The sequence below is a fragment of the Engraulis encrasicolus genome, chromosome 3 (assembly GCF_034702125.1).
Source record: "Engraulis encrasicolus isolate BLACKSEA-1 chromosome 3, IST_EnEncr_1.0, whole genome shotgun sequence".
In the NCBI taxonomy this organism is placed as follows: Eukaryota; Metazoa; Chordata; class Actinopteri; order Clupeiformes; family Engraulidae; genus Engraulis; species Engraulis encrasicolus.
The window spans coordinates 30135647-30145694 of record NC_085859.1 but is presented as its reverse complement, the minus strand read 5'-3'; the positions used below and the strand labels follow the sequence as shown (position 1 = coordinate 30145694).

At 49.5% G+C, this 10048-nt stretch overlaps 1 protein-coding gene across 6 annotated transcripts in view; it reads right to left on the bottom strand.

Annotated features, from left to right (window-relative positions):
* Positions 1–1575: 1575 nt before the first annotated feature.
* The window catches only part of LOC134445981 (autism susceptibility gene 2 protein-like), a 23496-nt gene continuing 15023 nt past the window's right edge, over positions 1576–10048 (bottom strand). For 2 of the 6 annotated variants that reach the window (XM_063195174.1, XM_063195168.1), the window contains exons 9-13: positions 9443–9575; positions 8055–8138; positions 6380–6463; positions 4928–5204; positions 1576–4314 (exon numbers count right to left, since the gene is read on the bottom strand). In XM_063195174.1, coding sequence (XP_063051244.1) covers positions 2913–4314; positions 4928–5204; positions 6380–6463; positions 8055–8138; positions 9443–9575 — 1980 coding nt within the window. In that variant the 3' untranslated portion in view covers positions 1576–2912. The remainder of the gene's footprint in view (positions 4315–4927; positions 5205–6379; positions 6464–8054; positions 8139–9442; positions 9576–10048) is intronic. The other 4 variants (XM_063195170.1, XM_063195169.1, XM_063195172.1 and 1 more) reach the window with 4 other exon arrangements.

Sequence of the window (10048 nt, the reverse complement as noted above, 5' to 3'; positions counted from 1 at the left end):
GCGCCTGCCCGCCCGCCGCAGCTCAATTACAGCGCTCCCCAAATTGAAAGCGATCATGATTTAAATCTTCCCAATACACCACGCCACTGTTCGCCCTGGCAATCTAGTCAGCAATCACCACCCTCCACACGCACGGCCCTATTCAACACACACACACAGACGCACACAGACACACGAAGGCACACACACGCACGCACGCACGCACGCACGCACGCACGCACGCACACACACACACACACACACACACACACACACACACACACACACACACACACACACACACACACACACACACACACACACACACACACACAGAAGCTGCTGTGCTGAGAGAGGTCTGCCAGACACAGGGGGACATTGATTTTCAATAACATCCTTTAATGACCTCGCAGGTTTTGATGTGCGCTGTCATTACGCGCTGACAACCGAGGACGGGGAGCCAGGCGGGCCGCTGGCCGGCCCAGAAACAGATGGGAGGCACGGAGGGCATTAGATGGATGAATGGTGGATGGATGGTGGTGGGGCTCAGCAGCACACAGCGCAGTCACGTCGCCGAGAGGAGGAGAAGAGAAGAGGAGGAAGGGATGGATAGAGAGTGGCCTGAGCCTGAGAAGAGAAGAGGGAGGGAGGGATGGAGAGATGGATGGAGAGAGAGAGAGAGAGAGAGAGAGAGAGAGAGAGAGAGAGAGAGAGAGAGAGAGAGAGAGAGAGAGAGAGAGAGAGAGAGAGAGAGAGAGAGACCAGAGCCTGACTCTGAGCCAGGTGGATGGATAATGGGCCATAGCAGTGCTGTTGACCTAGACTTCCTGGCTTGCCTCTTCCTGCTTTAAAGAGACTGGAGGGCCTTCTGGACTTATTAGCCAAACCCTCACGCATGAGAGTGGAGAGGAGAGAGAGAGAGAGAGAGAGAGAGAGAGAGAGAGAGAGAGAGAGAGACAGAGAGAGAGAGAGAGAGAGAGAGAGAGAGAGAGAAAGTGAGGATGAGCAAGAAAGAGAAGGATGAGGAGAAGGTGAAGGGGAGAGGAGGTGGTTGTGGAGGAAGGCCCTGCCTCTCCCACCCACACACTCTTTCGCTCTCCATCTCTCTCCCGCTCCTCACATCCGATTGCCTGCCTCCTAGGCACTGCTTGTGTTAATGAGTGCAGACCGCAGGTCAATACCGTGCTCGCCTGCGAGTCAATAACGGTTACCTGCAACACAAACACTCAAAACCTGCTTTCTCACAAAATCAATGTCCTATTAGTCCCTCCCCCACTCTCCTCGTCTCATTGATTTGCGAGGGGAGACTAGACATTATTGCATGAAAATGTCAGGCTAAAATGATAGTAATTGGAAATAAAAAAGAACGAGCTATTGGATGCAGCGCAGTAAGCACATTCATGGGGTTTCCAAATGACCCAAAATAGCTGCATTACATTTTTGGTCAGGCACGCGGTATTACAGTTTAACCTCAGGTTATGGCAACCATTTCCCCCCTAATATAATAGAACTGTGGGCTTTCAATCACACCCGGTTTCATTTGAAAGCAGAGACAGGGACACACATACAGTATATAGCATGAAGCACCAGACAGTCTTCAGATATAAGGTCCAACCTTTATTCCGTACATTTTTTAAAACCATGAATGTTCAACTTCATTTTTTTGCACGCCTAAAACTCTACTTGTTTTTTTTGTATACAAGAGCCTAAGAAAAGAAGAAACTGCACAACACCACAAGGTCGACAGAGAAAGTCTATTGCCGCCCAAATCAATCAAATCCTCTTGCAAAAGTTCTCAGGGGCTGCAAGACTTGGTTTTTGTTTCTATGAAAAAGTTTTGTCTCGGATCTGGCAGGCTCTGGCAAAGTTCTGCTTTAGAATCCTTTGTTTGAAAAAAGAAAAAAAAACAGATGGATGTCGATAAATCCAAATCTCCCTCGTTAAATATTCCCAATATCGTTTGTAGGTTGTACTCCATCCTGGTCTTCCAATGCGTTGTTGCATAGATTGCAAGTCATCATTCTATGACTCCCGATTCGATGCTTGCCGCATGTGTTTTTGATTGCGCTGGCTGGTTTGTTTGTTAACATGATTTCCCATCCTCGTATCTCGGAAGTGGTTTCAATTTTATTTAATTTTGTTTTTCTAGAAACATTTAAAAAGCCTAGTAAATTTACATTGTAGTTTTGTCATCTCAAGGAATATCAACAAGATATTTACAAATTTGTCGTTTTTTTTCTTTCTTTACAATAACCAAACAGGGATAATACACTTCTGTCTGCATATCTCAAAGGCAAACCAAGCAAAGAAAACCACCTTAAAATGTAATTACTTTTACATTGTCAGCACTGAGAACGTTCAGGTACCATAAGCAAAAATGAACAGTCCAAACAATTCTTTCCAAAAACATATCCAGCCTTCACTGTGGATGAGATTTGAGTCATACAGTGAACAGGAAATACATACCAGGTAGGGGGGGATATGACATTCTGTGATGCAAGAATATGGAAATTCATAAAAATAATGTCTATACATGGAAAGATAATAAGAAATGTACAAACTCATCTCATAATTTTTCACTTTTCACACGAAAAATGATAGAAGAATTGGATTAATATATTAATATCAAATTTAAATTGGTGATGAACATATGCTTTCAGTTTCAACTTTTTTTCTTTTCCAAACCAACTTCTTTCTCCTTTCCCCATGTCCATAGAAAATAATGGCGTGTGCTTCTTCCGCTGTACAAATCTTTTGTACAATTTATACACGTCTCTTTCAATTTTTTGACTTTTTCAACATTTTCACTCAGGAAAATAAGTGCATTCTGTCTTCAGAATGTGAGAGCGAAGCGCTCCGCTCGAAAAATAATCAGTCAGTCAGTCAGTCCGAGTGAGGGAGGGAGGGAGGGAGGGGCTAAACCTACAGGTAGGCTATCGCGCCTCCACCTCTTTGGGGTTCCGTGAGGGCGAGTAGTCGCGGGGGTCCTGGGTGGTCAGTGGGGTAGTCCGTCGGGGCGAGGACGGCCTGGTGCTCCCCGAGGAGGGCACGAGTGGCGGAGGGGCACTTAGCGCTGCGGTGGGAGGGGTGCGGTTGAGAAGGCCGTTGTGCCCTGTGGAGGGGCTGAGTCTGGGGTAAGGCATCCCGCCGAGGTGGGACATGAAGGGGGGCATGTGGGGCAGGTGGCCCTCCATGGGCGACTGGTGCAGCTGGTGGAGGCGCGCCCGGTCCAGCTCCTCCCGCAGGTGCATCCTCTCCCGCTCCTCGGCCTGCTGCCGCATGCGCTCCTGCTCGCGCCGCACCTCCAGCAGGTGCTCGTGGTGCACGTAGTCGTGCGGCTCCCGCTCCCGGTAGCTGCGCTCGGCTGCCGCCGCCGCCGCCACCGCTGCCGCCGCCGGGTCGTAGGGCCCGCCGGGCTGGAAACGCTGAGCTTGCTCGGCCCGCATCTGGAAGTCCATGCGCCGCTGCAGATCCAGGTTGCGGTAGGCCTCGCGCAGCGGGTCCCAGGCGAACGCCGGGTGTTGCAGGCGCTCCCTACCCGCCGCCGCGGCCGCCGCCAGCGGGCTCACGCCCATGAAGGGCGCCATGCGGGCGCGGTCCAGCACGTTCAGGCTGCCCATCTGGTGCATGGCCGACATGGAGAGGGGCAGCGAGTGGGGCATGGGCACGCCGTGGTGCAGGGCGGCGGAGGTGGGCAGGTCGCTGCAGCGGGGCGAGGGGGGCGGGTGCTGCTGGGACAGCGCCGGGTGGAGCGCCGGGTGCGGGCCGGAGGGGGCCTGGTGCGCGGGCGGAGGAGGTGGGGGCACCGGGGAGGGCTCCGAGCTGACCACCATCACCTCCTGCTCCTCCTTGCGCTCCTCCTTGATCTTCATGTCGTTCTTCACCTTGTGGAGCATCTCCGAGGGCGGCTCTTTGCGGTCGCCGCCGTCCTTGATGATGGGCGGCGGGGGGACGCCGCCGGCCATCTTGAGCCCCGCGTCCGGGTTGAGGACGGCCTTGGAGTAGGGCGACGGGGAGCGGTGGATGGGCTTGCAGGGGTCCTCCACCGAGCGCCGCTCCCGCTCCTGGATCTCCTTGCTGGGGGAGCGGCTCTCCTTCACCTTGACGTCACCCACCAACATGGCCGCCTCGCGGTGGTGGCGCTCCAGCAGCTCCTTCTCGGCCTCGCGCGCCCGCTGCTCCGCCGCCGAGTTGCCGTGGTGCTGCCGCCCACCACCACCGCCCGAGTCGCCACCGCCCCCCGAGTTGGAGCGGATGAGGTTGCTGATCTGGTAGCTGACCGGGGCGGAGGCCGGGGACGAGCGGTTGGAGTGGCGGTTCCGGTCCACGGAATCCCTGAAGGTACAAACACAACAGACGTCAGTCAAACGTGCGGAACGTCTAACACATCAAACTGTCAACACCTCCGAACTTTAGTCTGTTAAGACAAGGCCCCGGTTATCAATATTTTGTTACTAGAATGCCAATGACTAAGTTGTATTGCATTAGTAAAGGCTCTGTGAAGAGTAATATTATGGTAGTTAAGTCTATTACAACATTAACACTGGAGGAACACCCCATACTGCATTGCATTACACTTGCATTACATTGCACTACACTTAACTGACACATTTTATCCACAGGGTTTTATTTACAGGGTATTGGTTACAGGCCCTGGAGCAATGTGGGGTTAGGTGCCTTGCTCAAGGGCAGTTAAGCCATGGATGAAGGTGCTGGTGTGGGCAGGATTTGAACCTGCAACCCTAAGACCTAAAGACCAGCACCCTAACCACTGAGCTATGGCTGCCCCCTATATCAGGAGGCTACATGAAAGCGTATGCTGTCATGAGCACACCCTGAAAAGTTCATGGCTTTTATCATCATGTGCACAAACGCTCAGTTTAGCTGTTCTGCTAAAAAGAGCTAAGGTGATGGTAAAAGTCTGATGGAGCTCAATAATACTACAGACCTGTCTTTATCTTTCTCCTCTTTGCCAATGGACGAGTCCCTCTTCTCTCTCTCGCGCTCCTTCTCCCTCTCTCTCTCCCGCTCGCGCTCCCGTTCCCTCTCCCGCTCGTGGCTGTTGGCCGAGCCGCTGCGCTCCACGTCGGCCGCCTTGGGCCACTGTGGCGGGGTGGGGAAGGAGGGCGGCGTGCGGTGGAGCCGGTTCCAGGTGTCGTGGTGGGGGCTGCCAAAGCCCGGCAGTCCTCCTGGCCCTTCCTTTGGACCAAACACGCTGTTGCCTCCTGGGAGAGAAAAGGGAGAACAAAAAGCAGAAGCAAAAGCAATGTGAGTGCTTTTCATCTCCTACTGGCTTGGCTGAATGTAACACATTTAAAAAAAAAAGGTGAATGCAAAAAGGCGGTCGGTCGGACGGGCGGGCGGACAGACAGACAGGCGGATGGCGGACATAGAATCACACAAAGAAAAGAAAGCAATAAAATACAAAAAAGAAGCCTGGTCTATTTTTTTGTCTGGAGGCCTGAGGTCTTGCTTTAGCTCTGCTGCTTTTCAAAGACTACTGCGAGGTTAATGTTTTTCCTCCACTCTCTCTCTACCTGTATTGATGGCTGACCAGTGGGCCCTGCTCTCTCTATTCACTCCGTCTCAAGGACTTTTCAGTGGAAGAGAGTGAGTGAATTGCCCTCCGGGGTTGAGGGCTGTGAAAAAGCCAGGACTCAGCATTCCGCAGAGTCTCTATTTCACTCAAATCGATTGCACTAGAGGGTGCCCGGCTTGGCAGAGGTAGGCAGACAAGAGTGCACGAGCAAGAGCGAGAGCGAGAGCGAGAGCGACAGCGAGCGAGAGAGAGAAAGTGAGAGAGAGAGAGAGTGAGAGAGAGACAGACACACAGAGAGAGAGAGGCAGTCATGAGGAGACGGAGGCAATGAGAGAACGAGAGAGAGAGACAGAACGAAAGAGAGAAAGAGAGATCAGTATAGAGAGGAAAAGGAGACAGAGAAAGAGAGAGCACTCCACACTGGTCTAATAGCACTGAAGGAAAGTAATGAATGCATGAATAGCATCTAAACAGCTTGCTTGGGAAAGGGGGGGCTTGGGCCATGCAGATGTCACATTAACTCCCGACTGACTGCAAGAGGGGGAGGGCTAGCGACTAGCCTGTAATGCCTGCCTTCTTATTCCTCCCTGAGCTCTTGTTTTGGCATTTTCTTGCAGAGCTAAGTGCCTTTGTTTGTATATATTTTTTATTTCTTCATTTATTTATATCCTGCTAGCTGTCTCCCCTGCCTCCCTCCCTCCCTCCCTCCATGTTTCTGTCTTTCTTTCTTTCTCCCTCTTCCCCCTCTCCCTCTCCCTCCTCGCCCTCACTGTGGTCTTGACGCTTAGCTTAGCTTAGCTTAGCTTCCACTGTGTCTAGCCGTAAGGCAACGGGGCGGACAGGGGGGCAAGGAGCGCTTACCGAGCGAGGGGTTGCCTAATCCACCGAAGGCACCGCTTGAAAGGTTGCCGAGGCCGCCAAAGGTACTGGAGCGACTAAAAGGATCTGCAAAATGCCAAACAGGGATTAGCGGAGGGGGTTTGGTGGCTGGCTGGCTGCAGGAGTTTTGTTGGACCATTCCACTCGGCTTTTCTCTTACAAGCGAGTTGTGGTATTTCTTCCTTTTCCCCCCTCTCTCTTTCTGTCTTGCTCTGTTCTTCTTCTTTCCTGGGTTGTTTTGATTGTGCAAAGCCTTCCTATCCTGTGTGTGTGTGTGTGTGTGTGTGTGTGTGTGTGTGTGTGTGTGTGTGTGTGTGTGTGTGTGTGTGTGTGTGTGTGTGTGTGTGTGTGTGTGTGTGTGTGTGTGTGTGTGTGTGTGTGTGTCTGTGCGCGCGGTATGTGACTGTGTGTGTGTGGTGTGTGAGTGTGTGTGTGAGTGTGTGTGGGATGTTCCTGCTTCAGAGGCTTGCCCCGGAGAAATGGATTGTGTAGAAAGGGTTGAGTTGATTTGGGATGGGGGTGAGTGAGGACCGTTGGAGCCTCAGCTCGTACGCATACTGGCCTGACCAAAATCAAACTGGGCCAAGTGTGTGTGTGCTTCACATCTCTTATGACCCCCCTTGCTCCCACACCTACCCTCATGTTTAACCATTTGGAAAAATCCAATTTTTCGAAACAGCCTCAACACCTCTGCTGCCTACCTACCGTACACGAGGCATCAGTACAAAAACACCTTTAGTAGATAAAAAATCCATACATCAAAGGAACATGGAGCATAATAATAATAAGCCACTCTGCCGCTAGCATCTCGTCTCTCTACCTAAGCTACTTAATCTAAATTCGACGGATTTTCTGCAAGCGAAAGAGAGAGAGAGAGAGAGAGAAAAAAGGCCCTGGCGCCTGCCCGTCTTCATTTCCCCTGTGTTCACTCGCTGGTGCACCAGGTGTTTATGATCTCAAATTGGATTGACTCAGGCGCTTATCCTGTGAAATCACCCAGCCAGCCCTGAATGCACACACAATGCCTGAGAAAGAAACCCAGGCAGAATACAGCAGCCCAAATTATTTGCTTTTGTAAAAATGGGCCCAAGGAAACTTTTAAGAGCCCCATTGAAAGTGGCCTCGACGGAGGTAAAAAAAACAAAACAAAGCGTGATTTGCTGAGCAGGGGACGCAATCCCAAATTCAACCTTGCGGAACCCCCTGGGGCCAGGCCAGTGCATTTTGTATTTTAATACAATTGATCTGTGCCAAATCCATTTCAGCTAAAAGATAGAAATAAAATGAGTCATCCATTTCAAATAAGGCCAGAGGTTTGCTGAAGAACGCCTACACAAAGATGTTTCAATAAAGATGGCATTCGCAATGTTCTCTTTGATTTTTTTTGAAAGGTTACTCAGGGTGTCAAGTCTAAGCAGATGAAATCACCCAGGATGAGAAGGCTGAACGCACTTCTAAATATTGTATTTCGCAACAGCACAAGATACAGATAAAATACGTAAAAAAACAACAAAACCTATCACATTAAATTGCTCTATTGGTCCATTTTCTCCTCTGCTGTAGCCATCAATGACAAGTGTTCTGGGAGCCAACAAAGTGTCTAAGTTCAATCAACAAAACAAAGAATGGAGGGAGATGAAAAGGGGCGGCTACTTACGCTTACCTGCCAGGTGGGCAGTGGGCAGGAATCCGCTGTGGTGGGGGGAGGGGCCATAGGGGGAGGCAGCCGGATGGCCGGAGCCTTCAGAGGGGAAGAGGAAGAGGAAGAGAAAGAGAAAGCATCTTAACATCTGCCACTCGGTGCAATGAGTAACGACAATAGACGTCACTGAAGTCTACAGCGTGATGTGATGCACATACTGCATGTGATGTGCCTCTGTGAGGTTAACTTGAAAGGTAGATAGATATGTATGGGTAAACATGACAATCTATCTTAATAATAAACCACTTCCCATAGGTTTGTTGTACTCAATACCAAAGCAAAACAGCTATCGCTGCTGTACCTACGATAACAAACCACAAGTCTACTACAACTTGGGGCCAACCGCGCCACCTTAAAAGCTATTAGATATTCTTGGTAAATGTGCTTACATTCTAGCTGAGCCGATTAATCCATTATTCAATTAAGCTAAGACAGGAAATGCTAGCTAAATGGAGGCTAGACCTTAAAAGATTATGGCCTATTAAGTGTACGTAGATAAACAAAGCAAATACATCTCTATCCTTATTAGCCACGTTTTCACCTTTTCAGAATTCCAACTTGTGAAAACATTGGAGAAAGAGGACAAAGTAGAGGTTGTACATGATGAAGAGGGTTTTGTTAAAAGGCCTGTTGAGGTCTGAGAACTTGGCCTTGCTTGTTAGGGGAGCCAATATTACGTCGTCTCCCCCTTTGCTTTATTTGAAATCAAGGGCATGCTCCTTCATGTCGCCCTTCAACACTTCAACTGCAGTCAATTAGCCAAATTATTCATATTCAGACCTGGGGCCTTCCAGCTCGAACACACCCAAACAATGTCCCCTGTAACGAACTTCAGTTTCACTCTGACAGCCTTGAACAAGGACAAAACAGCTGAGAACTCTGGGAATATTTTATAACAAAAAACAGACAGAGCTTCATCCAGACCACACTTTAGCTCCCACAACAGATGCTAACTAAGTTAGCAACTTCCTTGGTTGCAATGAGTTTTCCCACATGCAACCTACTGAGTGGTAATGACGCTTTCGTTAAAAGGGGTTCCTGGTTCTGTTTAACTCATTCAGTGCCAGCCATTTTCAAATTCAGACCGGGGGTTGCCAGGCTTTTTTTAACATTTGAGTGTTTGTTTCAGGAACCCTAAAAAATTGACAACAAACAGATAACAAATCAACGTGTTAGGCCCGATCCCCATTAAAAGAACGCAAATTACTTGATATCAAGTCTTTGACACTGTACCATGCATTCTGAAAAGACTCGTTTTCAAGTCCATGGCACTCAAAGAGCTACGGAGGAGGAGGAGGAGGAGGAGGAGGTGGGTGGAGATGGGAGATGGGCGATGTACGTACCTGTGGAGGAGAAGAGAGGTCTTGCCAGGTCGTGGGGGTAGGGGAACCCTGGGAAGACTCCAGGGCCGGGAGGCCGGCTGAACAGGTCCAGCTTCCCATTCATGTCCAGTTTGTGGGGGTCCAGCTGCATCTGCTGAAAGAAGTGGTGCACAGACACACGCACACAGGAAATAAATGGAAGGAAGCAACAATAGCTGCAGCGTTACCAATAACTTGCTGCCATTATCAGAGAAGAGTTTTGTTGCAAAATGATGTAAGCACCATTTTTTGACTTTTGCATTTTATTATTGGAAATGACCGTTCTGACGTCCTTCCATTTATGTGTGAATTCTTGCCATTCAAGTATTTTCAGAATGTACCCCTATATAAACCCTATATAAAATGCATTTTGTAATGTAATGCCCAGTACAAAAATGTCAATATCATAAAACGTTCCAAAATGGATGTAAGTCATTTTGCAACGAAGCTCTAGTACGTTTTCCCTTCTAATACATCTTTCAATGTGTGTAATGCCTTGTACATGAAGATACGACAAATAAAGCCATTCCATTCCATTATCATTCCACCACTCTAGAGAAACATATCTCGCTGGGGCCCATTGAGAAA